Source organism: Heteronotia binoei, chromosome 12, assembly GCF_032191835.1.
Source record: "Heteronotia binoei isolate CCM8104 ecotype False Entrance Well chromosome 12, APGP_CSIRO_Hbin_v1, whole genome shotgun sequence".
In the NCBI taxonomy this organism is placed as follows: domain Eukaryota; kingdom Metazoa; phylum Chordata; class Lepidosauria; order Squamata; family Gekkonidae; genus Heteronotia; species Heteronotia binoei.
Genome location: NC_083234.1, coordinates 17,152,596 through 17,179,826, shown reverse-complemented (window position 1 = coordinate 17,179,826; position 27,231 = coordinate 17,152,596). Strand labels below are relative to the sequence as shown.

The 27,231-nt window shown below is 47.6% G+C and overlaps 2 protein-coding genes across 3 annotated transcripts in view; both read left to right on the top strand.

Moving 5' to 3' along the window:
• Nucleotides 1-189: 189 nt before the first annotated feature.
• On the top strand, nt 190-21,763 carry ACAD8 (acyl-CoA dehydrogenase family member 8). Its single transcript, XM_060250461.1, has 11 exons — nt 190-311; nt 2,449-2,549; nt 9,053-9,222; nt 9,578-9,687; nt 11,126-11,202; nt 13,460-13,597; nt 14,222-14,357; nt 14,454-14,551; nt 15,987-16,139; nt 18,912-19,014; nt 20,767-21,763. The coding sequence occupies exons 1-11, from the start codon at nt 212-214 to the stop codon at nt 20,817-20,819; spliced, it is 1,239 nt and encodes a 412-aa protein (XP_060106444.1). The 5' UTR covers nt 190-211; the 3' UTR covers nt 20,820-21,763.
• A 4,730-nt stretch (nt 21,764-26,493) lies between these two features.
• GLB1L2 (galactosidase beta 1 like 2) overlaps nt 26,494-27,231 on the top strand; it is a 105,961-nt gene continuing 105,223 nt past the window's right edge. Inside the window, exon 1 of one of the 2 annotated variants that reach the window (XM_060250459.1) lies at nt 26,494-26,683. In XM_060250459.1, the coding sequence (XP_060106442.1) occupies nt 26,538-26,683 (146 nt within the window). In that variant the 5' untranslated portion in view covers nt 26,494-26,537. The remainder of the gene's footprint in view (nt 26,684-27,231) is intronic. The other variant, XM_060250460.1, reaches the window with a different exon arrangement.

Here is a 27,231-nt window from a genome sequence, read left to right as displayed (position 1 = left end):
CAATCAGCGAGCCTGCACAGAGGGTCTCGAGTAGAGACATGCACTACAACTCCCAAAGGTCCTTGCAGCCCTTCGCGATGTCTTCTGGGAAAAGTAGTCTCGTTGTAGCGGACTGCCCATAAAAAAAGATTATTGGAGACAGAGCCTGAAACTACAAATCCCGGCGAGCGGTGCGGGAGGCGTGACGTTAGTAGCCAGAGCACCGCTTGCCATGGCTTGGAGGGGTTGCTGCAGGCTGCAGCTCCAGCTGCGAAGGTGCCTTGGACGCAAACAGGTGTGGGGGCGCCGAGGGATTGCCTCCTGCATTGATCGTAAGGATCAGAGAGAAGAAGGCGTGTGCATGGGGACTGTGGGATTTATGGGAAGAGAGCTAAATCTCTCTGTACCCCCACGACAGGGCTCCCTTGCCTTTAAAAGTGGCATGGCAGGTAGAAGGCCGCCAGATGGTGTCTTTTTGATCCCTGCGTGGGAATGCAACAGCGGGGAAAGCACCACCTGTTGGATTTCTCCCTGGCAGAAATCCAATAGGGGCCTCCTTTTTTCCGCTACGGAGATATGACGATGAGACCAAGAAGCAACACCTGTTGGATTTCTACCTACTTTGACGCTAAATGAAGCCTTGCTACTGGACTGGGTAGACTTAATGTCAGCATTCCAAGAAGATATGGGATTGGGGGGTAAGGGGGAGGAGGCTGTATACAGACGTCCAGTGGTTTGTGGCGAACAAGATGAGGAAGGAAGGAATTGGTAAGGATGGTGAGCGTTGAATAAGAAAAGGCGGTTTCTTGACTGCACCTGACAAGTTATTCTGGAAGATGGGGTCATGGAAACTGGATAGTGTGTTCTATGCTGGTCTTCTGTGGGTGGAAGCAAGGCAGGGACTGGGCTCCAAGGATGAAATATGTCTGTCTGTCTTTGAGGGGTCGCCAGTTCTAGATTTAGAAATTTCTGGAGATTTGAGGGTTGGCATCTGGGGAAAGGGAGGATTTGAACAGGGGAAGGACCTCAGCAGAGGTATGATGCCTCATAGAATCATAGAGTTGGGAGGGACCTCCAGGATCATCTAGTCCAACCCCTTGCACAATGCAGGAACTTCACAACTAGCTTCCCCACCCCTGCTTAGGAACTTCTTCGCCATGCCCAGAAGATGGCAAAAAACCATGCAGGATCCCTGGCCAAACTAGCCTGTTGGAAAAATTGCTACTTGTCTCCAAAGTGGCAAACAGGATTTCCCTGGGAGTGTAAGAAAGGGCCACGAGAACTAAGTACTGATGCAGTCCTTCCTGCTCTCTTTCTCATTATCTGCCTAAGTTCACTGAATCAGCATAGATAGTTCATCTGAAGCTGCTGTTTCCTCCAGAGGAACAGATCTTTGTAGTTTGGAGATCAGTTGTAATTCTGGGAGATTTCTGGGCCCTGCCTGCTGATTGGCAACCCTGGACACATCTGTCCCCACCAAACAAGGCTGTGTCCCTAGGGTGTGGCACCCGGTGACAGATGTGGGACTCTGCAAACATCCCAGTTGTGCATTCCATGTAGGTAGATCCAAGTGGGCGGCCGTGTTGGTCTGAAGCAATAGAACAAAGTAGGAGTCAAGTTTCACTTTTAAGACCAATGAAGTTTTCTTCAGAATGTAAACTTTTGTGTGCTAGAAGCACACTTCATCAGACAATAGGATGGAATGGCAAACAGTCCTTTTTTTCCCCCTGCCATTCCATCCTATTGTCTGATGAAGTGTGCTTCTAGCACACAAAAGCTTACATTCTGAAGAAAACCTTGTTGGCCTTAAGAGAGACCAGTTTGGTGTAGTGGTTAAGTGCGCGGACTCTTATCTGGGAGAACCAGGTTTGATTCCCCACTCCTCCACTTGCATCTGCTAGCAGGGCCTTGGGTCAGCCATAGCTCTGGCAGAGGTTGTCCTTGAAATGGAGCTGCTGTGAGAGTCCTCTCAGCCCCACCCACCTCACAGGGTGTCTGTTGTGGGGAAAGGAGATTGTGAGCTGCTCTGAGACTCTTGTGTGGAATATAAATCCAATGTCTTCGTCATCGTCTTCTTAAAGGTGAACTTGACTCCTACTTCGTTCTATCCCAGTTGTGGGTTAGCCATGTGAGAATGCCTCATGAGCTACTGTCATGGAGTAGCAGAAAAGAGTAAGTCTCCAGGAGCACCTTAAAGACTAACAACATTTGTGGCAGAGTAGGAGCTTTCGTGAGTCGCTACTCACTTTTTCAGATACACAATTCACTTCCTTGGATATGTGGAAGAAAAACATAGCTCTTAGAGAGTCAGAGAAAGACCTGAATTCAAATCCCTGAAATCCGATCAAGAGGTGAGTCCCTTTCTCACACAAGGGCCTGCCTGTTAGGGTTGTTGTAAGAATAACGGAGGAGGGAAAGATAATGATGTACCTACCTTGGCGGGGGGGAAATCTCTCTTTTGCATCCCAGCTTCGGTGGGTTTGACGGAGGAACAGAAAGAATTCCAAAGAGTTGCCTTTGACTTTGCTGCCAAGGAGTTGGCCCCTCATATGTCCGAATGGGATGAAAAGGTGAGGATGCATATCATGCTACACAATGCAGTTTTATTATGCTGTTTATATTCTGTCTTAGCGAAACTTGAAGCAGATTGCATAGTGCAAGCCAACACAGTCAGCAGGACTGGACATCCAATAAGCAATGTGATAGGGCTAGGGTTATAGAATTCTGAAACAAAGCTGACGGCTAAGCTACCAAGAAAGTGGTGCACCAAATAAAACATTCCTGTCAAAGCACTGTAAACGAAGGTACTAAGTCAAAAATGTAAGAGAAGCCATGTTGGATCAGGCCAATGGCCGATCCAATCCAGCACTTGTGGCCAGCCCAAGTGCCATCAGGAGGTCCACCAGCAGGGCCAGAACTCCAAAAGTCCTCCTGCTTTTGCCCCGCCCCCCCCCACAAGCACCAAGAAAACAGAGCATCACTGCCCCAGACACAATGTTCCATATACCTTGTGGCTAAAAGCCACTGATGAACTTCTGTTCCATATCATCATCCAGTCCTCTCTTATGTAAAAACAATTTTTATTATTCTACAACATATTATATCACTATTTGCTTTACTTCTCTCAAATAAAAGTCAATATGTTGCATCACATTTTCCACCTCCCCTCCTCCCTTTCAAGACTTCCCCAGTGTTACTTACAATATAAAAGCAATAAAGGTAATTTGACATTAAAAAAAAAACTGTTTAAAAAGAAAAAAGGAACTTATATTTCTTTATGGTCATTACCTCATTCGATTAATGATCCAATATATTACTAAATTAAGTCATATTATCTATCTTATTATAATCTTTTAAGAAAGAACAAAATATTTTCTCATACTCTTATTTTAACTATCATTCTTGTCTCAGTAAATTAAAAATAGCTAATAAACAAGTTATCCATTATCAAATATCACCAAGTGTCCTTTCACTCTCCAATGTTCTTCCACATAGTTCTGAAACTTTTGCCCTTCATTATTAAATTTTTCCATATCAAGTTCCTTTAGTGTTCTTGTTAATTTGTCCATTTCACTCCAGTGCATAGTTTTCATAACCCAATCCCATTTTTCTGGAATTTTATTTTGCTTCCACAACTGCGCATACAATGTCCGTGCAGCTGAAAGCATGTACCAAAGTCATCCAGTCCTCTCTTGAAGCTGTCTATACTTGTAGCTGCCACCCTGCAACAGTGAGTTCTGTGTGTTAATGACTCTTTGGCTGAAAAAATACTTCTTTTGATCCAGTTTGGTGTAGTGGTTAAGTGTGTGGACTCTTATCTGGGAGAACAGGGATTGATTCTCCACTCTTCTGCTTGCATCTGCTGGAATGGCCTTGGATCATCCATAGGTTTCACAGAGCTGTCCTTGAAAGGGTAGCTTCTGGGAGAGCTCTGTCAGCCCCACGTATCTCACAGGGTGTCTGTTGTGGGGGAAGAAGATAAAGGAGATTGTGAGCCACTCTGATTCAGAGAGAAGGGTAGGGTATAAATCTAGTCGTCTTCTAAGCCTACTGTTTATCAATTTCATTTGAGTGTCCATGAGCTCTTGTATTGTGAGAAAGGGAGAACAGTACTTTTTTCTCTACCTTCTCTATTCCATGCATAATTTTGTAAGCCTCTATCATGTACTTTTTTTCTCTACCTTCTCTATTCCATGCATAACTTTGTAAGCCTCTATCGTGTCGTCCCTCAGTTGTCATTTCTCCAAGCTAAAGAGCCCTAACCTCTTTAACCTTTCTTGATAGGGAAAGCGCTCCATTCCCGTAATCGTTTTAGTTGCCCTTTTCTGCACCTCTTCCAAGGCTATAATATCTTTTTTGAGATGTGGTAACAATTCCTTCACAAGGATGTCTCCAAAGTAGGCCTGCAGAATGTAATGAGTTCAATTGATTTCTCAGTGAACCCTTTAGTTTGTTAACTATTGGGGAGGGAGAGCGATTGCAATAGATGAAGCTGAGATTTAAGGGAGCAGCTGCAGCAGCAAGTGATCGATTTGTCTTCTTGCTCTGATTGGCCTCTGTGAAAATCAGGATGCTGGACTAGAGGGATTCACAAAAGAGGAGACTGTGCTATAGAGCTAACCACAAAAGTGAAAGCTTACTGCCAAATTCTGCAAAAAGTACGGTATATTGTATTAGAAAACTCAAATAAAGTGCTTATAAGTGCATAAAGATCATAGTAACACACATGTAATACTGTACACAGACAGTCTCAATTCAAAACATACAGACTCAAACAAGTGATCATAAATCTCATTCACAAATAAGCCGAAGCTTAAAAAAAATATTTATTTATTAGATTTATATCCCACCCTCTCTGCCGAGGCAGGCTCAGGACGGCTCACATTCAAGGTCATAAAAACCAATATTAATATAGCATAAGAATAAGAATACATCATAGATAAAATATATAAAATATATTGTAAAACAATGTCAGGTGCTATGTCCCCATATGCTTATCTGTTTGCAAGAGCACAGCTCTGCCTTCTTCAGCTCAATGGTGTTGTAGAGTCCAGTCCCAGTAGTTTGATGAGAAAGCGCAACGGCAGACTGGCGTCCTCGCCGTTTCCCAGTGAGCTTCGTCAGGCGCATATGCAATATTGAGATGTTGATACAGTCACAGATTCATGTTGAGTCAGGCACAAGCGTTGGCATCACCCAGAACGCTCAGCCAGACCTTCAGACTAGAGGGACCTTCAGTCAGCTCCAGGAAGGATGTTCTTATTAACCAGGTCAGCTGAATGGAAGATCCATATTCAGAGGTACCACCGAATGCTACTCCCTGGGGAAGGCAGGCAGAGGAGGAAGGCTTTTGTCTCCCCACCCCCCCAGTGACATTTCTGGGAAGCAGGAGGCTGGACTGGAGAGTTTGTATCCAGAAAGGCTCTTCTGCTGTGAGCTTCTTGCAGCCGTACCTACTTAATGTTGGAGGCTCTTTGGGATTGGGTGCGCTACTTGACAACTGGGAAGGAAAAAACAAAAAGAGTATCAACATTACCCACATTGGGCCAACAGTTCTTGGACATTTCTTTCAATAGCCCCAAACAGCACCAGTGGTAAAATGTTCAGTCTTATAGGAGCTGTAATTTTAATCAAAGAAATGCTGAACTGATTGAAGAATGGTTTTAAAAGAATCTCTGATTAACCATGCAGTGGATTTTTAAAAAATGCACACACATTTGGAAGCCTGCCCCAATTGTTCCAACCATTGCAACAATCTCTGGGAGACAGAAAGCTTTGCAAGGGTAGGCCATGCTGTGTGGGTGAAAGGTCAGAGCAGGCCTGTCCTTGAGTTGCCCCCAGCCCCACCTGAGAGGGAAGGATTCCGGAAGAGCAGTCAGTGGCCAGTTTCATGCCACCCTGCTAGTGATGCCTTTGGAATACTGGCATGGTGGTGGAAGCAGCCACAAAATGGCTGCTGCAAGAAGTGAAGCCAACCACAAAATGGCTGCCATTGGAGGCTGAGGCAACGACAAAATGTCAGGGAATGAGTTTATGCATAACTCTAATAGTAACCCTAACCCTAACAATGCCTTTTCAGGGCTATTTTTTTTGTAGCAGGAACTCCTCTGCATATTAGACCACACCCCCTGATGTAGCCAATCCTCCAAGAGCTTACAAAGGCTCTTAGTACAGGGCCTACTGTAAGCTCCAGGAGGATTGGCTACATCAGGGGTGTGTGTATGCAAAGCAGTTCCTGCCACACAAAAAGCCCTGATGAACATATTATTTTAAAATATCCTTTTGCATACACACAGTTTACCTTCAGTCATGCAGTGAAGATCCTCATGTTGTGGTGGGAGCTGCTGCAGAAGCAACTTTTTTTAAAAAATCTACAGAGCCAGTCAGAAGCCCCACACCTTTTCTTAAAACACTTGGCAGGTGCTAGGAAAAGTGTTGGCAGACACTTCCAATTTCTCTGGTGGTGTGAGGTCCCATCAAGCCAATTTTTGATGACCTCGTCAAAAGAGGAACAGTGATGGTTTGCCATTGCCTGTCTCAGTGTAGCAACCCGGAACTAACACCCAAGTACTAACCAGGGATGACCCTGCTGAACTGAGATCTGATGAGAGCCTCAGTGTCTTTGAGTTTATTTATATGCTTTTAATTTTTCAAACGTCATTGTTAACAAGTCAGATGGTGGAGTAAATATGAATATAAATAATTTGATCCGGGCTGACTAGTTTCTTGGCTAACAAGAATTGTATTAAGACACTATCCGTTCAGTGTGAACTAGGGTTGTCAGGTCCAACTCATGAAATATATGGGGACTTCGGGAGTGGAATCAGGAGACTTTGGGGGTGGATCCAGGAACCAAGTTGTGACAAGCACAATTCAATTCCAAAGGGAGTTCCGGCTGCAATGCCTTCCCTCCGTTTGGCATAATGAAGGATAGGGGCATCTTCTTGGGGAACTCATAGAACTGGACCTCCTGGTCCAATCTCTTTGAAACTTGGGGGGGCGGGGTGTTTTGAGGAGAGGCACCAGATGCTATGCTAAAAATTTGGTACCTCTACCTTAAATAACAGTCCCCTCCAGATACACACAGATCAACTCTCCATTAAACCCTTTGGGAATCGGTCTCCATAGGGAATAATGGAGTGCCCAGCAGACATTCTCCACCCCTTGCTTTCTGATGACCCTGAAGCGGGGGTAGGGCCTCCAAACTGGGGGATCCTTTGGCTCAGCCTGGGGATTGTATACAAGGGAGAATCATGGGGAGATAAGAAGAAGAAGAAGATATTGAGTTTATATCCCGCCCTCCACTCCGAAGAGTCTCAGAGCGGCTCACAACCTCCTTTACCTTCCTCCCCAACAACAGACACCCTGTAAGGTGGTTGGGGCTGGAGAGGGCTCTCACTGCAGCAGCCCTTTCAAGGACAACCTCTGCCAGAGCTATGGCTGACCCAAGGCCATGCCAGCAGGTGCAAGTGGAGGAGTGGGGAATCAAACCCGGTTCTCCCAGATAAGAGTCCGCACACTTAACCAGTACACCAAACTGGAGATAGCAAACAAAAGGGCATATTACCTTGGAAGGTTTGCGAGTGCTTTGTATGTGCTTTTGACAAATGTCTTTTGTGGAGAAACGCCATCTTAGTTGGGAGGGAACATGAAACTGCTAAGCAGGCTTTGGCCTAGCCTCCCTCCAACCCCCCCCCCTCCCTTCCAGAGCCAGACCAACAACTCTAGGGGGAAAGCCTCCTAGAGCGGCAGGAAGTTCTTTTGTTCTTGGTATGTGAGTTAGGCAGGAAGAGAAGCAGTTCTCAACTGGCGCTCAAAGGAAGAGGTTGCCAGTGTGGGGGCTCCTGCCTGTGGAAGAGGCCTATTCAAGAGGAAAAGGCCCCCAGGCAGTCAGACCAAGTAAGTCATCTTCAAAGCAGGGCAAGTTTAGACCAGGGACAGTAGGATGCGTTTATAACCACCTTTTCTTTGTCATGCTGTTTGCTGTGCGGGTGCTGTGCTGTGTTAACCTTTTACATGCAACTGTTTTCGTTGTGTTTTTCGTTTCTTTTCTTTTTCTCTTTTAAATAAATATTTTTTCTGTTTTGAATGCTGGCAGTCAAACTCTGTACCACATAGATCCCCAACCGCGTTAGACCACGCTGCGTTATGAAGGGGGCCCCAGGGAAGGGGGAAGGCATGCAGTTGGATAAGGTGCCAATCCTCCAGGGATTCCCCAAAGAAGTGCTGAGGTCTCTGTGATACCCAAGTACAGGGTGGGAGAGGACCTTGAGGCCTGGCCTCATAGCTGGAGAGGGGGATTGGGAGTCCTGTTCCTCTCAATCTGAACCCCTAGACTGAGCAGGTGGTGGCAGCGAGCCCAAGTGGCAGGAGGAGAAATAGCTCCCTCCAGGAGTTGGCGACTCAATAGGGAGTTGACGGGACCGGGTCTGAAGGCAGAATCGGGCCGGTTCCGTCACATCTTTACTGTGAAAGTTTGGAAGAACTTCTATCTCCCCTCCTTGACAAAGGATTTTGAAATTGCACAGCAAGTGTCAGCCGGCTTCGGGCTCTGTTGGAGGTGGACCTGTGGAGTCTTTAGGAAATGAACTTTTGATCTCTTTAGTATACAGGCGCTTCTTGCACGCAGCACTTTATTGTGAGAATTTCATTCTCTTTAAGTTTTGTATGTGCTCAGATATTGTGACTGCCCTTATATGGCCTTGGATAAATTACTGACCTTGTTGTAAGAGTGTTTGAAAATTTGTGAAAAATATCACTATATTTATAAGAATTCTTGATAAATTGTGGTTATTGTATTTGAATGGCTTCCGTAATTATATCACGGTATTTTGTTTGATTTCCAACCTGGGAATTGGCAACCCTATTGTTCCCTAAATCTTGACAGTTATTCTACTAAATAACCCTATAGCAGCGTGTGTATTGACTGCCCGTATTTCACGTGGCAATGAAATGTAATCACTCAAGTACAGAGCAGCAGAAATCTCAAAAAAGAAAAACACATTTCGCAAGACCTACAATACCAGATCTTGTCTGAGAATGCCTGCAATCCACCTTTTCTCTTCTTCAACAGGAAATATTCCCAGTGGGAACTCTGAGGAAAGCATCCCAGCTGGGGTTTGGTGGGATCTATGTGCGGCCAGATGTGGGGGGCTCGGGATTGTCCCGGCTGGACACCTCCATCATCTTCGAGGCCCTGTCGACAGGATGTGTCAGTACCACGGCCTATATCAGCATCCACAAGTGAGTATGGAGGGCAGGCAGGGTGGGAAATAGGCAGCTGCAGGGTTTTCGAGGCAAGAGACAAGCAGAGGTGGTTTGCCATTGCCTGCCTCTATATAGCAAACCTGGACTTCCTTGCTGTTTCTCCATCCAAGTTGGGTTGCCTCCAGGACTTTTTTTAGGAGCAGGAACGCGCAGGAACGCAGTTCCGGCTGGCTTGGTGTCCAGGGTGTGGCCTGATATGCAAGTGAGTTCCTGCGCGAAACTATGGTTCCATCAGGGGGTGTGGCCTAATATGCAGATGATTGCCTGCTGGGCCTTTTCTATTAAAAAAAAGCCCTGGCTGCCTCCGTGACACCCTGTTTTGCTATCGCAGCATGTGCGCCTGGATGATTGACACCTTCGGGAACGAAGAGCAGAGGCGCAGGTTCTGCCCCTCGCTTTGCAGCATGGAGAAGCTTGCTTCTTACTGCCTGACTGAGCCAGGTGAGCCGGGTGGGGTGGGGTTGGGGGAGGATGGGCTTTGTCCATTTCCACATCCTGAGAACTAAGGAATTATTGATTGCAGCAGGTGTGTGTGTGTGAAATACCATCCATTCACAGCCTATTTATGCAACCCCATAAGATTTTCAAGGCAAGAGATGGACAGAGGTGATTTGCCATTGCCGGCCTCTGCATAGCGACCCCAGGCTCTCTCGGTGGTCTCCCATCCAAATATTTAACCAGGGTTGACCCAGTTTAGCTTCTGAGATCGAATGAGATCAGACTAGCCTGGAACGTCCAGGTCAGGGCACGACGGGGCTATATCTGAAGAAGAGAGCAGTGATTCCCGGAAGCACACACCCTGCCACACGTTTTGTTAGTCTTCAAGGTGCTGCTGGACTCTTGCTCTTTTCTGCTGCCCGTCTTGGTGTAGGGCAGGGGAGGCCAAACTGCGGATGGGAAGCAACATGTGGCGCTTTCGCACCTATTGCGTGGCTCTCGAAGCCCCTGTCAGCCGGCTTGGGGAAGGCATTTCTCTCTCTAAATCACTTTGCCCAGCCAAGCCAGCTGGCAGCTTGGAGAACACATTTGAAGTTATGATTGCTTCCTTTCCACCTCTCTCCCTGATATATTTTCCTCCTCTTCCTTCCTTTCCCTCACACATCTGACATTTATTCTGTGTGGCTCTTGCATTATGCAAGTTTGGCAACCCCTGATCTAAGGCATGACTGAAGTTTGTGGGTTAAGTGCTATTAAGTCGCTTCTGGCGACCCTATGAATTAATGTTCTCCAAAACATTTTCATTTCAGACAGTCTCTTCATGGGGTTTTTGAGGAAAGCATTGGTCAGGTGTGGTTTACCAGCTGAAGTAGACAGAGGTAGCATCTCAGGATTCGCTGAGCCCAAGAGTCTCAGTGGGGTGTATCTATTTGCTTAGTATGTTTTCATCCTATTCTTCCTCCAAGGTGTTTTACTTGGCATATATTGTCTTCCCTCCACTCAGGGCTTTTTGTGGTAGCAGGAACTCCTTTCTATATTAGGCCACACACCCCTGATGCAGCCAATCCTCCAAGAGCTTACAGGGCTCTTCTTACAGCGCTGACTGTAAGCTCTTGGAGGATTGGCTACATCAGGGGTGTGTGGCCTAATATGCAAAGGAGTTCCTGCTAGAAAAAAAGGCTTGCCTCTACTTACCTACTTAATCATAGAATCGTAGAGTTGGAAGGGACCTCCAGGGTCATCTAGTCCAGCCCCCTGCACAATGTTAGGTAGGTTAGGCTGAAACAACAACTGGCTGAAGGTTAGATGAGAAATTTAAACTGATCGACAGCCAAGAAGTCTGACCACCAGGAGGCCTGGAACTGCCAGGCAGAAGGCAGGAACTGTATGAAGTAAGGTTGTTTTCCACTCAATCAGAGTCTTCCTACTTCTTCCCAACCAGGAAGTGGGAGCGACGCTGCTTCTTTGCTGACTTCCGCCAAGAGGAAAGGCGACACTTACATCCTGAATGGCTCCAAGGTACCAGCTTCCGTCTTCTTGAAATCTGCTGCAGCTCCCAAGCAGAGGGAAGGTCTGTGCCTCGCTTCTCTTGTAGAAATGGCAGAACACCTGTTCCAGATCTATTCCCTGAGGAACACTGTAGAACATCCTCCTGAGACAGCATCCTAGCATCCTCTCCCACAAACTGAAATTTCTGTGTGTTATATATATATATATATATATATATATATATATATATATATATGAGCAAGCAAGTCTGATTCCATCCTGTTTGACCCAGTGTGCATGCACACAAAAGCTCACAGCCTGAATAAAACTTTGTTGGTCTTAAAGGCGCTATTGGACCCTAACTTTGCAACTGTGCCTCAAATAAATATACTCACAAGCAGTGTTCCCTGTAAGCTGAGTTAGTGTGAGCTAGCTCACAGATTTTTAGCCTCCAGCTTACAGATTTTTGTCTTAGCTCAGGAAGGATGACCCCAGAGCACACTAAGCTATGCAGTAGCTCACAACTTGAATGCCAGTAGCTCACAAAGTAGAATTTTGGCTCACAAGACTCTGCAGCTTAGAGGGAACATTGCTCACAAGGTAATCCAATTTTTTTCCTTGATAGAGCTTTGAGTATTGCCTCAGGGACTAATAATAACAGCAGTGTCGATGGTCAGCGTACATTATCATGTTATAATCCTGAAATTAGCCCTGTGAGTTAGGCCTGTGTTATTCCTGGATGGAAGATGGTGCAGGGGGCGCTAAAGTGGAGGGAGAGCGGCTTCCCAAAAGCCATCTGATGAGTTCCTGACAGTGTTGGAACCGGCAACCTTCTGAACTGGAGCTCATTCTTTTAGCCATTACTCCCAATCTCTTTACCGATGTGTTGGTATAGGCAGCAGTTTAAACGGCTTCAAAAATTCATTTCATTCATTCATTTGATTTATAACCCACCCTTCCGTGTAAACAGAGCTCAGGATGGGGGACAACAGGCCCAGAAATATACAGCGATTTTAAATTGAATTAAATTTAACAATTCAGTTAACAATTACAAAAAACAGTTTCAGATGGTGGCAGCCAACGCACAGTTCAGTCGCCATTCCCGCTGAGGGAGAAGGAAGGAAGGAGCCAGGTTAGCTTAAAAAACAGTTGCCGTCCTCAGCTGTAAAACACACATTGAAATGGGACTCTGGAAAATTAATGGAGGAGAGGCCCAGCTGTGACTGTTGCTCATGAGCAGTGTTCCCTCTAAGCTGAGGTAGTGTGAGCTAGCCCAGTTTTTTAAGCCTCTGGCTCACCCATTTTTGTCTTAGCTCAGGAAAAAAATGGCCCGAGAGCAAACTAATTTATGCAGGAGCTCACAACTTTAATGCCAGGAGCTCACAAAATAGAATTTTTGCTCACAAGACCACAGCTTAGAGGGAGCATTGCTCATGAGAACTAAACAGAACCTCCTCATTCAAAGGCAGCATAATCATTTGTTTACTAGAGGCTGGGGACTGCAAACGAGGGAGGGCTCCTGTTGCTTTTGTACTCTACTTGCGGGGGTCTCAAAGATTGTGACTTTTTGCTGATGGTAGCCAGGGTTTGGACCAAATGGACCCACGGCTTAGTAACGTTCTTAGCTCGCAATAGTTTTGGATTGACTTTTCGAGCACTTCCCTTATCTCCCCCCCCCTCCGCTTGCCCAGTTCCTCGTCATCCATCCATGTATTTATTTATTTATTAATTTATTTTGAGTTATATTCCGCCCGCTTGTCCGGGACTGGTGAAAGACCGAGAATCCCGGGGGGGGGGGGGGGGCGGGAACTGGGAGAGAGCTACAGTCTCCCCCTCGTGCACCCAGGTCTCGGTCACGCATGCCAGGTCCATATCCTGTTCAAACAGGAACTCCCGAAGGATAGAGGTCTTATTATTAATGGACCTGGCATTGCATAACACCAGTGACGGAGGCGAATAATTTAACCTGGCCCTACTACCTGCCACCATCGGGATGGGACGTAGGCTGGAAGGGGGTCGAGCACTGTCATGTCTTGGCCTCCTTCCCTTATAATTCCGCCTAGTCCCACCGTCATACCTTCCCCTCCCCAGGAGTACTGGAATCCCCAGGCCAGTCATCTTTTGTTTCTCCATTCAGCCTGCTGTGTTCCTTTGCTCCCTTGCCTGCTGATTCCGGGGGTCTCGAATTCACAATCCGCACGCTGCCACTTCCTTCCACTCCGGGCTTGCCATCAGTTGAGGATGGGGAGATTCCTGAACAACGACCTTCTCTCAATTCTCTTGCTAGGCTTTCATCAGTGGCGGTGGTGATACAGATGTGTATGTGGTCATGTGCCGGACGGGAGGGCCAGGTGCCAAAGGCATCTCCTGCTTGGTGCTGGAGAAAGGAATCCCGGGGCTGAGCTTTGGAAAGAAGGAGAGGAAGGTAAGAGGGCTGGGTCGTAGCTGGTCTCTCACTAGCCAGTTTTTCAGGTTCTCACTGGGTCATAGCCGGTCTCTTGAGCTGCCAACTCTTTCTGTTCTTCCACATCCTTCCTGAAAGCCCATCTGGCAGAGGTTGTCCTTGAAAGGGCAGCTGCTGTGAGAGTCCTCTCAGCCCCACCCACCTCACAGGGTGTCTGTTGTGGGGGAGGAAGGGAAAGGGGATTGTGAGTCGCTCTGAGACTCTTCGGAGTGGAGGGCGGGATATAAATCCAATATCTTCATCTACCTCACAGGGTGTCTGTTGTGGGCGAGGAAGGGAAAGGAGATTCTGAGCCGCTCTGGGACTCTTCGGAGTGGAGGGCAGGATATAAATCCAATATCTTCATCTCCCTCACAGGGTGTTTGTTGTGGGGGAGGAAGGGAAAGGAGATTGTGAGTCGCTCTGAGACTCTTCGGAGTGGAGGGCGGGATATAAATCCAATATCTTCATCTATCTCACAGGGTGTCTGTTGTGGGGGAGGGAGATAAAGGAGATTGTGAGCCACTCTGAGACTCTTTGGAGTGGAGTGCGGGATATAAATCCAGTATCATCTTCTTCTTCAAAGTGATTCCTCTTTTCTTGCAGGTGGGCTGGAACTCCCAGCCGACCCGGGCTGTGATATTTGAAGACTGCGCCGTTCCGGTGGCCAACCGACTGGGGGAGGAAGGGCAGGGCTTCAACATTGCCATGAAGGGCCTGAATGGAGGGAGGGTTAACATTGGTAAGAGCGGGGGAAGAAGGACTGGGCGATGGGGGTGGGGGAGGAGACAACGTTCCTGGGGGGCCACAGCCCGTCTGCTCTGATTTCCTCCTCCAGCTTCGTGTTCGCTGGGCGCTGCCCACGCCTGCACCCTCTTGGCCCGGGATCACCTCAATGTCCGCAAGCAATTTGGGGAACTGCTGGCGAGCAATCAGGTGACTTCTTAATGTGATTATACGCCCTTACGACGGAACCTTCCTGTTGGTAATAGAATGGTTGGCCTCAAATGTTCGCCACGTCACTGCCCTGCAGTGCCGGATAAAACCCTATGGAGGCCCCTAGGCAGTTAAAATCTCAGGGGGCCCCTTGCAAATTACCTCGGCGTGCCTGCCTCACCCCCCGTAGCCCCCACTGCAGCCTGCAAGCACTTTCCCAAAAGCCCCTTTGACAAAACTGCGGGGGAGAGGCAGAGAGAGGCAAACTGGGCAATGTAGCCAGCAGCAGACACACCAGGCAAGACGGGCAAAGAGCAGCTCAGTTGCTGGCTGCGCGTGGAGGCTGGGAGGCTGCAAGCAGGGGGGAAACGGCGGGGAGGTGTGGGGGCCCATAGACCAGTGCCTACTTGGCCTAATTATTAATCCAGGCCTGCTGCTCTGTTAGGAACAGCAGGTACTGTGGCAGTGGTGGCTGTTCCCGTTTGCTTGCAACCAGTCTTCTCTCTAAGCTGAATTGGTGTGAGCCAGCTCACAGGTGTTTTTTAGCCTCTGGCTCACACATTTTTGTCTTAGTTCAGAAAAAAAATGGCCCCAGAGCAAACCAATTCATACAGTAGTTCACAATTTTAATGCCCAGTAGCTCATGAAGTAGAATTTTTGCTCACAAGGCTCCACAGCTTAGAGGGAGTATTGCTTGCAACGCAGAAAGCCCATGGGATTGTGGGTAGCCAACAGCAGAGGCGCAGTACTGAAACTGCATTAATTAAAACCGCATTCCCTGCAGTGCTTGTCCAAGTCAGCCTGCTTCATAGCTGGCAGTTAAGTTAGGTTGGGCAGGATTGACTTAAAAGGTGCCTCTCTACTGCCACGTCGCTTGATCCCATGTATATGTTTATTTTGTTTTATTTCACAAAATTTGTACCTCACCTTTGTGTCCTTGTAAGGGGCACCAAGAGCTAAATACAAAAAAACATAAAAACAACACATTAAAAATGGAGGAGAGATCCCTGAGGGAACAATAGATGAAACAGAAAAGTCTTCACCTGTGGGTGAAAGATGGCAACAGAAGGAGACAGATGAGTCTCTCTTTGGAAGAGCGTTCCAGGCCTTTGGTGCCATAACCGAGAAGGCCGTGTCCTGGGTTTCCAGGTGCCTAATCTCAAAAGGTGGGGGTACATGAAGCAAGGCAGTTCCCTCAGAATTCTCTCAGCAACATCTACCTCACAGGGTGTCTGTTGTAAGAGATTGTAAGCCACTCTGAGCGAGGGGCGGGGCATAAATCCAGTCTCCCCTTCCTCTTTTTCTTTGGAAAGAAAGAGACAGTAATAACTGCAGGAAAAACCCAGGTATTTTCTTTCAGGCCATCCCATAAGCCTTATGAATAAGTGTTAACCTCCTTTCCGCTTCTCTCTGTCTTTTCTTTTGTGGGGGACAGTACCTCCAGTTCCAGCTGGCTGAGATGGCGACGCGTCTCGTGGCGGCCCGGCTGATGGTGCGGAACGCGGCTCAGGCTCTGCAGGAGAACCGGGAGGACGCCATGGCTCTCTGCGCCATGGCCAAGCTCTTTGCCACGGATGAGTGCTTTGCGGTAGGCAAAGTTGCTGACCTTTCCATTGAACCGCAGACTTGACAGTCAGCTTTCAGCATCTCCTGTCCCTGACCAAGGAATAAAGGGGGGGTGGGGGAGAAACGACTGTGGGGCTTTCTCAGAAGACTGCCAGGGAGGACCCCTCAGTGACATGAGACATCATGATGGATGGGTTCAACTGAAAAACTGTGTGTTCGTGAAGCAGCAAAATCTGGGCTTTAAGAAGGAAGCAGGTGCTCAAGAGCAGGGGTGGCCAAACTGTGGCTCGGGAGCCGCATGTGGTTCATTCACACATATTATATGGCTCTCGAAGCCCCATTGCATTGTTGGCTGGCATGATGAAGGCTTTTTCCCTCTTTAAATCACTTCGCCAAGCCAGCCAGTGGCTTGGAGAATGCATTTAAAGTTAAAGTTGCTTTATTTCCACCTCTCTTTCCCTCCTCTCCCATCTGTTTCCCTTCCTTCCTCCCTTCCTCGTGGCTCTCAAACGTCTGACATTTATTCCATGAGGCGCTTTACGTTAAGCAAGTTTGGCCACCCTTACTCTAGGGCAGTGGTATTTGACCTTTCCAATCCTGGGACTTGGTGGGAGGAGCTTTCAGAGGGCCGACGACAAGACATCTGGCTGTCCAAGGACCAGCTGTCAGTGACTGGCTGACTCTTAAAGGGCCAGTCACCATTGATCATCTGGGTGGTGTGAGAAACTTTACAGGGGGAGGCATCTGTGGCTCAATTAGGCCTAGTGGATGCTGGGCTGGACATCATGAAGTGTTTGCCACCCTCAACAGCAGCTTAGGTCCTTGCATTCAGATCCACTGCCTGCTTTGTCATCTAGCCCTAAGCCCTGCTTAGCCCCCCACCCCTAAGTCTTTGGCCTCCTAAGTTCTTCTCTCTCTGGGACCCTGCAGTCTGTCTCCTTCTAACTGATCCTTGTCTCTCTTTCTTCACTAGGCTAATAGCACACAGCTCCTTTTGCTCCAGATGTTGTTTGTGTGATTTCCCCCCCCCCAACCTTTCTTTGCTCTCTGCCAGCCTTCTGTTGCTGGCGTTGACTCCCCAAGCGGTGAAAATATTTGTGAACATTCTTTAACGTCATAGTGGTTCTGCTGCTATAGCAGGAGTTGGGAGGGGGCCAGAAAGCATTTACGTATCGACTGTCTTCTGATGGGAAAATCCCCAAGGTGGTTTACAATATCCTTTATAAAGGTAAAGGTAATCCCCTGTGTAAGCACCAGTTGTTATCGACTCTGGGGTGACGTTGCTTTCACAACATTTTCATGGCAGACTTTTTATGGGGTGGTTTGCCATTGCCATCTCCAGTCATCTACACTTTCCCCCCAGCAAGCTGGGTACTCATTTTACCAACATTGGAAGGATGGAAAGCTGAGTCAACCTGGAGCCGGCTACCTGAACCAGCTTCCTCTGGGATCGAACTCAGGTCATGAGCTGAGGGCTCCGACTGCAGTACTGCAGCTTTACCACTCTGCGCCACGGGGCTCTTGTTTTGTTAAAATATCCTTTATAAGAGATAATAAAATAAAAGAAACCGATGGAAACATTTCAGAAGCAACATATTTTGAATAATTTTTAGAATGCCAGTCACTCTTCCTACCCCCCGCTCCCAACGATGCCATTTAAATCATTGATGCAATTTGAAGGCTGCTGGAAAAGGCATGTCTTAAGACCCCTCTGAAAGCTCTTTGAAGTGGGCTTTTTAAAAAGTCAGGAAGGCACCCTTTCCATCCACTGTGGGGCTTGCCAATTCTCAGAAGCTTTGTGGGGTGGGGGCAAAAGCTGGAGGCTCTGAAAGCAGCCAAGTCGAGGCAGCCAACAATAAACTTTGGAGTCAAGAAGCGACTGCACCGTGTGTTCAAGCAGGGGGGTTCCTTCCACCTCCCTCTCCCCCACCCCAGTACTTTGTAGGCAACAGCTCCATCCATCCCCGCCCCCCCCCCCCGGCCCATTCCATGCGGCTTCCTCTGCCTCCAGCTCCTCCGCCTCACTCTTCTCAGCTTTGTCTGCTGCAGTGTACTTTGCCAAGCTCAGCACTACCAGCTCCGGCTGCCGCCGATGACACTTTGCTGGCTCAGCCATGGCAAAAAACAACCAACCAAACCCACCCACCCCCAAAAGGCTGCATCCCAGAGGCCCCCTGGAAGTCATGGGGCAGTGCCCCCACAGGCTCCCCTGTGGCTAAAGGCCTGTTCACAGGTGGAGGCCAGGGGGCAAAAAATCTCTTCCTCTAGGACCCAACTCCTACACTATCGGTTGATAAGAGGGATGCTACGCGTCAGTGGCAGAGCATCTGCTTGGCGTACAGAAGGTCCCAGGTTCAATCCCCGGCATCCCCAGTTAAAGGGATCAGGTGGTAGGTGATAGGAAAGATCTCTGCCTGAGACCCTGGAGAGCGGCTGCCAGTCTGAGTAGATAATACTGACCAGTATAAGGCAGCTTCATGTGTTTATGCGATCTTCCCTTAGCTGGCCGCTAGATGGCAGTCTTGCATTTTTCAGCTAAACCCTCATAACCATAATACTGTACGTGGACCTAAATTGTTTCTGTGCTACCAAATGCAATCCTCCCTTCACTCCCCCAGTCCACTAGAAGCAATCTCAATGCTGAACTTCAGAAGCTTCCTTCTCAGCTGGGACAATGGTCTGATTTTTCCAGACAGCCTTCAAAGTGGATTGCTTGTTCTAGCTCTGCTCTGCTGTGGATTCCCTGAGAAAGTTTAGTGTCCCTGGCAACTGATCCTTCTCCTCTCCTTCCTAGATCTGCAACCAAGCCCTGCAGATGCATGGCGGCTATGGGTACCTGAAGGACTACGCCGTGCAGCAGTTTGTGCGAGATATCCGAGTGCACCAGATTTTGGAAGGTAATTTGGGGGACGGCTGCCGGCCTCCTCCGGCCCTTGCTTGCTTTATCTGGCCACTTCAGTGTGACCCTCCACTTATCGTGGCCTGTGCTAAAAGCCCAGTTCATTATTATTATTACTTTAATTTTATATCCCACCCTCTCCGCAAGCGGACTCAGGGCGGCTAACAGTCGGTTTAAAACAATTCGAGAATACAATTTAAAACGATTAAAGCAGCAATTGTTGCTGCTGTTTAAATACATAAAGTACATAAAATACATTTCATGGTGCTGTTAACAACTTCAGTAGGCGGGATCGTAGCTTTCTTTCTGACAGTGATCCTATGATGGTCGTAATTCCTTATAAGTAGTATTGCTCAGCAGTATAGGGTGGCACTCCTCTCCCATTTAAATGTTAAAGGCTTGCCAAAATAATTTGGTTTTACAGGCCCTGCGGAATTGGGAGAGATCCTGTAGAGCCCTTATGGCTTCTGGGAGGGCGTTCCACATTGCTGGTGCTGCCACTGAGAAGGCCCTAGCCCGTGTAGAGCATAATCTGGCCTCCCTTGGTCTGGGGATAGACAGCAGGTTTTGTGTCCCTGAACGCAGTGCTCTCTGGGGAACATATGGAGAAAGGCAGTCTTGCAGATAGACAGACCATATAGGGCTTTAAAGGTCAATACCAGGACCTTAAAGCGGACTCGGAACACAATAGGTAGTCAGTGCAGCTCTTTCAGCACTGGCTGAATGTGCTCCCATCGAGGGAGACCCATTAACAGCTGTTCTGCGGTGTTCTACATTAGCTGTAGTTTCCAAGTCAGGATCAAGGGCAGCCCCATGTAGAGAACATTACCCTGATCTATTCTTGAGGTGACCATAGCATGGATCACCATTGCTAAGTCATCCTGGTCCAGAAAAGGGGCCAGCTGCCGTGCCTCCTGAAGATGAAAGAAGGCGGATTTGGCAGTGGCTTAGTTAATATGGCTAAACTGCAAACTGAAGCACCAGGTGAACCAACTGCATGCATGCTCTGCTGCTACAATTGCAAACTCCAGATTGGGAAGCTGCCAGAGATTTTTTTTTTGGAGGGGGGTGGTACTGGGGAGACCAGGGACCTCTGCAGGGTATAATGCATAGAATCCATCTGGGCTTTTTTTGTAGCAAGAACTCCTTTGCATATTAGGCCACACACCCCTGATGTAGCCAGTCCTCCTGGAGCTTACAGAAGGCCCTGTACAAAGAGCCCTGTACGCTCTTGGAGGATTCGCTACATCAGTGGGGTGTGGCCTAATATGCAAAGGAGTTCTTGCTACAAAAAAAAAGCCCTGGAATCCACTCTCCAAAGCAGCCATTTCCTCCAGGAGACTCATCTCTGTAGTCTGGAGATCAGTTGTAATTACAGAAGATCTTCATGCCCTGCCTGGAGGTTGACAACCCTATACCATGTTCCTAAATTTTCCAGATCAGTGTGCTGACTTGCATGTGCAACTTTGTGCTTCATCATCAGAGGCTACATGTTGGAGCTTGATTCTGGGTTCTAATCCTCCTTGCTTGTAAACTTGTGCTATTGGTGGGTGTATTTCAGCGCCTGTGCCTTCAATGCTGGCCTTCATGAGGGCTAGAAACTTGCTTGCTTACTGTTTTTTAAAAGAAAATCCGAGATCCCCAGCATTCCAAATTTCAGTCTGGATTCCCCACGTTCACAGAGCATGGGGCAAAGATGCACAGTTGTACTACTTTGCTAACAACGGTGATCTTTCTCTGCCTGCTATAGGTACCAACGAGGTGATGAGGATGATTGTGGCACGAAGTCTGTTACAGGCATAGAACTGAGAGCTGGTCTCTTCATTCTTTCCACTCCAACAACTACGGAGCTGTCTGTTGCTTTGGCAGTCCTTGCGTGAAACGCAACACTGTTTTCGTACCAGGCAGTGCCTGCGGGGAGGGGGACAAACGCCCCCTAGATCTAAATGGAACCTTTTGTCCTTGGAAGTCCCAACTCTGAGCCATCTGCTGATATTCCTTGGGAAGAAACATCGCTGCTTAGAGTCGGCCAGCCTATATCCTTCTTGATACTGTCCTCTCAGTTGCCTGGCTTGTTGTTGCAAACTAGGTGGGCATGGCCTACTAATGACCATGGAACACCAGGAAAAATCCCTATGGATTCTACGCAGGATGGAAAGCAAGAATATCTTCCGGCTCAATTCACATTTCCCGGCAATGGCCTTCCCCCCCACCAAAGGGCATATGAAACCACAGATGCCTCCTGAAGCGCTGCTTCTTTAACTGGACCAGAGCTCCGGTTTTAGGTCAAACGACAGGAAAAAGAGGTGGATTTCATTTCTTGGCTGTCAATAATCCCTCCACGCTTTCTCCTCAATGAAACCACCGATTTTCTCCAACGTCAAATGGCATGCTTGTTCTTCTTCCCACTGGTGCCCGTTGATCACACCGAAAGATGAGAAATGGACATTTGGCGTCCCACAGACTTGCCGCGTGACCTTTTCTAGGGATCCAGCAAGGAAAGGAATCCAAGGGAGGATCGGTTTGTTTTTCAACCTTAGAATCAATACGGGCTGATTTCCTTGTGCTGTTTCTTGTTCCATTAAGCCTTCAATCTCTCTTCTAGCAGCAATTTGTTCTCTCTGGAGAGAACTCTCTTGAGTTCAAACTGCAGAGATCCAGGATGTGGCGTGGGGGAGGGGGACGGAAGGAAGGAAGGGCTTTCCTAGTTCTCCACCAACCCAAATAAAAATTTATTCTAGATGCAATGGATTTGTACAAGAATGAGTAATCCTCTTTGTGACCTCTGGACTCTCATACTTCTGTTTGCCTTCCTCCCTTGAATGCATTTGTAGCCATAGTTCAGGGGTGCTGTTTCCATATTTACAAAGAGTTATTCAGAAGACTGTATCTCAGCTGCGTTTCAAATAAATAAAATTCTACACCAATGTGGGGCGGGGGAACCTTGTTCCGCGAGCTGAAAAACATGTAAATTGAGCAGATTTACATAACTTTTTTTCCTGGTTCTGCTAAGCCAGTCACACTCATTTCCCCTAACTTACATCACCGGGCTGTTGTGAGGAGAAAATAGGACAGGAGATTAGCATGTACACCGCCATTGCTTTTTAGAGGACAGCTGAGTTTTATAAATACAGGATTTGTCCCCTTTCTGTCACAGTCTTCAGCCAGCGGGTGGAGTCTTTTGTGTTTCGCCCATGGTTCCCTCAGTGAGCCCTCCTTTCTGTCCTCTGTTTTAATGGATATTTCTCCTGTGTTTACAGATGGATCTTAGTTTTGCTCTTAAAACAGTTTTATTAAATGTTTTTATAATGCTGTTTTTTAATTGCTAGTTGCCTTGGTAGTGTTTGTTGGGCAGAAAGGTGGGATATAAACTTGCTAAATAAAAAGGGGCAAATTCCAGGGAAGGCCTTGGCCTGTCTGCCCTGTTGTTGTTCCTCTGGATGGTCACTGTGTGAGACAAGCTGCCAGACTACATGGACCACTGGTCTGATCCAGCAGAGCTCTTCTTAAGCTCTTCTCAGGGAAGGCCTCAGCCTCTCTGCCCTGTTGCTGGCCATCCAGAGGAACTGGATGGTCACTGCGTGAGATAGGATAGGAGACTAGATGGACCACTGGTCTGATCCAGCAGAGCTCTTCTTGAGTTCTTCTCAGGGAAGGCCTCAGCCTCTCTGCCCTGTTGCTGGCTGTCCAGAGGAATTGGATGGTCACTGTGTAAAACAAGATGATAGTCTAGATGGACCAGTGGTCTGATCCAGCAGAGCTCTTCTGATGGTTCAGATGGTGAATGGTGTTCCCCCCCCCACCCAGGGTGGAGAATTGGAATTTAACCTCGGATAATACAAACTGATAGTGACTGTAAATAAATCTTTGCCCGGTGGTGTCCTTGTTAAAAAGAGAGGCTTGCAAATGACTCTTGAATCGCAGGATCCGTTCAGGAATGAATTCCCCCTTTTCAACGGGAGGAAAATATTTTAAAGGCTGTTATCCCATGGACACATTCTGGGGAATTAACTGTCATTAAACTTGGTAAAGCTTACTTCTGAGTAAACACACACCGGTGTATTCCATAACACTCTTCACACGTTTTAACCGGCTTTCTCCCTGAGGCTGCAAAGCTGCTTATGTTGTTCTCTCCATTTTGTCCTCCAGACAACCTTGTGAGGTAGGCTAGGCTCAGAGTGCGTGACTGGCCCAAGGTTACCCAGCAAGCTTCAGTGGCAGGGTGAGGAATCAAACCCGGGTCTCACCGTTCCTAGTCTGCCATATAACCACGATGCCACGCTGGCTAGTATGGGGTGAAGTTTGAAATGGCAAATTTACTCTGAAGAGTAAGCTGGCTGCTGTCTAAAAGAATGGAAGGTGGCTGAATGCCAGCCTAAATCTGCCTCTGTCAAAGGGGGGGGGGGGCTAACTCCTCTAGGGAATGGTTTCTTTAGCACAGTTCCGGTAGCAAACTTTTCACTCCTGCCCCCATTCAACATACCGTGGCACTGAATCTGGCCCACGCTTTAATGGGCAGAGTGTGGATTTGAACCCAGGTCTCTTTGAGATCCCTAGCCATTGTACCACAGTGTTTCTAAGTACCTGCTGGCCTTCTTAGCCCAAAGGAACCCAGGGGGCTGTGTCCTAAGAATTCTTTGCAGATGCTACTTTGCCAGGCTAAAGAGGGGCACAGAAGAGTGGCCAAGTTAGATTCAGGTCAGGTGTGCCTGCCAGACTTAAGAGCCTACAAAAGCTTAAATTCTGAATAAAACTTAGTTGGTCTTAAAGGTGAACTTGTCTACTGCTTTGTTCAACAGTTACTCTTGTTGGCTCACTCCAGAATCTCATTTGCATCTCTGTTACAAGTTGCTACATACCTAGCATCCTAATTGGTCAGTTCTTCCAGGCTTCAGGAGTCTTACAATCTCCTTTACCTCCCCCGCCCACCCACAACAGACACCCTGTGAGGTGGGTAGGGCTAAGAGAGGTCTCCCAGAAGCTGCTCTTTCAAGGACAATTCTGTGAGAGCTATGGCTGACCCAAGACCATTTCAGCAGCTGTGAGTGGAGGAGTGGGGAATCAAACCCGGTTCTCCCGGATAAGAGTCCGCACACTTAACCACTACACCAAAGAACCCAGTGAGATGCAATACATAACAGTAATATATCCAATAAAGCAAGCAGCAGCTCACAAAGGCCTCTGCCGTCACAGATTAGTTAGTAATCTGTGGAGAACTTCTCAGTCTTCCTGGACATTCTGACTGGAAAGTCACAATTCTGCAATTGAATCTGCAAGGGAGGCTCTCTCCATTCATCAATTAAACAAAGACTTGGGGCTCTCATTAGGGTTGCAAGCATCAGGTTGGGAAATACCTGGAGATTATGGGGAAGGGAGCAGCTTCAATGGGGCATAACACCCTAGACCTTCCAAAGCAGCCATTTTCTCTAGGGGACCTGATCTCTGTCCTATGGAGATCAGTTGTCATCCCAGATCACCAGCCGCGATCTAGAGGTTGGCAACCCAATCTCTCATTCAGTATAAGTGTTAATAGTATGCAGGCATGGAATTCTAGCAGGAGCTCCTTTGCATATTAGGCCACACACCCCTGATGTAGCCAATCCTCCAAGAGCTGACAAAAAAGAACCCTGTAAGCTCTTGGAGGAGTGGCTACATCAGGGGTGTGTGGCCTAATATGCAAAGGAGCTCCTGGTAGAATTCCACTCCTGAGTATGGTTGCCAAGTCTGGCTTGGGAAACTGTTGGAGATTTTGGGGTGTGGCCCGGGGAAAGAGAGGTTGAACATATGAACATATATATATGAACATACGAAGCTGCCTTATACTGAATCAGACCTTTGGTCCATCAAAGTCAGTATTGTCTACTCAGACTGGCAGCGGCTCTCCAGGGTCTCAAGCTGAGGTTTTTCACGCCTATTTGCCTGGACCCTTTTTTGGAGATGCCGGGGATTGAACCTGGGACCTTCTGCTTCCCAAGCAGATGCTCTACCACTGAGCCACCATCCCTCCTTTACTGAGGGGAGGGACCTCAGCAGGTCCTAATATGGAGTCCACCCTCCAAAGCAGCCATTTTCTCCAGGGGAGCTGATCTCTGTAGTCCAGGCATTAGTCATAATTCAGGGAGATCTCCCCCTTTTAACGGTTTTAGCAAAATCTGGAACCCCGATTCAGTATCTAATGCATGGTGGATGGGTCTTTCAATAGCCATGATGAGAAAGGGGAACCTTCACGTTCAGAGGCAGTCAACCTCTGAATCACCAGTGCCATACCGGGATGGAGGTCTCTCTTCCCTGTTGTTGGCCCTGCAGGGTAGCTGTTTGGCTAGTTTGTGAGACAGGATACTGGACTAGATGGACCACTTGTCTGATCCAGCAGGGCTCTTTGTATGTGTTTTGAATTTTGCACAATTACATTTGACCACATATTCATAGGTCCTCCCAGCCTGCCGTTTGTTGTTCATCGATATCATCGCCATCTGTGGGGTTGGGAAATACCTGGTGGTTTGGGAGGGACAAGGGTGCAGTGGCATATGAGTCCACCATCCAAAGCAGCCATTTCTTCTAGGGGAACTGATACCTGGAGTCTGCTAGCAACCCCTATCACAGCCCTAGGCGGAATGAGTATGCATAGTGACATGGCACGTTCTGTATCTCAGTAAGCAGGATCTAGTCCAACAAAGGTGAGGCTGGAATAAAATTCTGCTAGTTTTCAAAGGCGCCACAAAACCCTGTATTTCACTGCCACAGGAGGTGGTGGCGGCCACAAGCATAGCCAGCTTCAAGAGGGGGTTAGATAAAAATATGGAGCAGAGGTCCATCAGTGGCTATTAGCCACAGTGTGTGTGTGTGTATATATATAATTTTTTGGGCCACTGTGTGACACAGAGTGTTGGACTGGATGGGCTATTGGCCTGATCCAACATGGCTTCTCTTATGTTCTTATTTTATTTTATTTTTTGATGCAACAGATTACAACTACTTCTCCGGAATTACAGACCTCTTCTTTATCCCTTTCGATAGCAAAAACTTATTTATTGTTGTTGTTAAGATTTTTAAGCCGCCCTCCCCTGCAAGGTGGTGTACATTAATAACAACCGTCATATATTGATTTAACAGTTGCAACAACAGAAATACGATAAAAATATAATAACCTGATAATTGCAAGATAATAACCTGATAATATCGAAGTAAATTAATTCTAATAAACCAAACCAATGTCTTTGAACATGTGCAGAGTGCAGCCTCCGCAAGTTTGTAGCTGCCGCTGCTAAGCAACTCCGTCCAAGTGTTTGCATAGGGAAAAAAGAGAAAGACCAGCGGCGGGGAGCAAGAAAATGATCGACCCAGCCGCCAGCCAACCAAGACAAAAGACCCGCCTCCTTCGGCACGCCACTGCCCAATCCGCTCGAAGCAGCCCAAATATCCCGCCCCTCCTTTTGATCCCTCGAGAGCGACCAATCGGACGCAAGCGAAGGGTCCACCCTCTTCCAATGGGAGGAGCCCGTCTTAGTAACGGCGCTGCCAATGGTGGTGGAAGTCGGAGTCCCTGGTAACGCCGCCGGGGCTCGGCTGGAGGGTTTCCCTGCCATGTGGGGCTGCGGGGGTCGCCGGCGGAGGCGGCTCTTGGGGGGCGTCTTCCTGCTGCTGCTGGGGGCCGTCGTGGTGCGCAGGTGAGAGAAAGCGCTGAAGGGGAGGGGCGGGGCTACAGCGAGATATGCTAATTTCTCCCCTGAGACACGCCCCCGGAGGGTTGGCCACGCCCACCACTTATGTGGCAAAGACCCCCTTATTCTGTCCACCAATGGGCTCTCCTGTGGGATCTTACCTACTGTTTAGCCACGCCCCTTGAAAGCCTTCCTTAGGCTACCTAATAAACACTTCCCCCCCCCGTTTCAAAATTTTATTTTTAAAATACAAGACAATACATTAAAAGATAATTTAAATAATCATAATAATATTATATTAAAAGATAATTTAAATAATAAGATAATAATAATAATCAAGACAGTAATCATTAAGAAATCAATAGCTACACACAGTAATATCATAAGCAACATAGTCAAAACTAAATAGTATAGACTTAGTAGATCAATAAGAGAAGAAATCTACATTTTTTGGCAATCTGCCAACCAAAGTTTCATGAGAAGCAACTTAATTAAAAAATGGAGATAATTTCTCTTTGAAATCTGCTTTATAGAAAAGATTTTCTGCTGTCAGC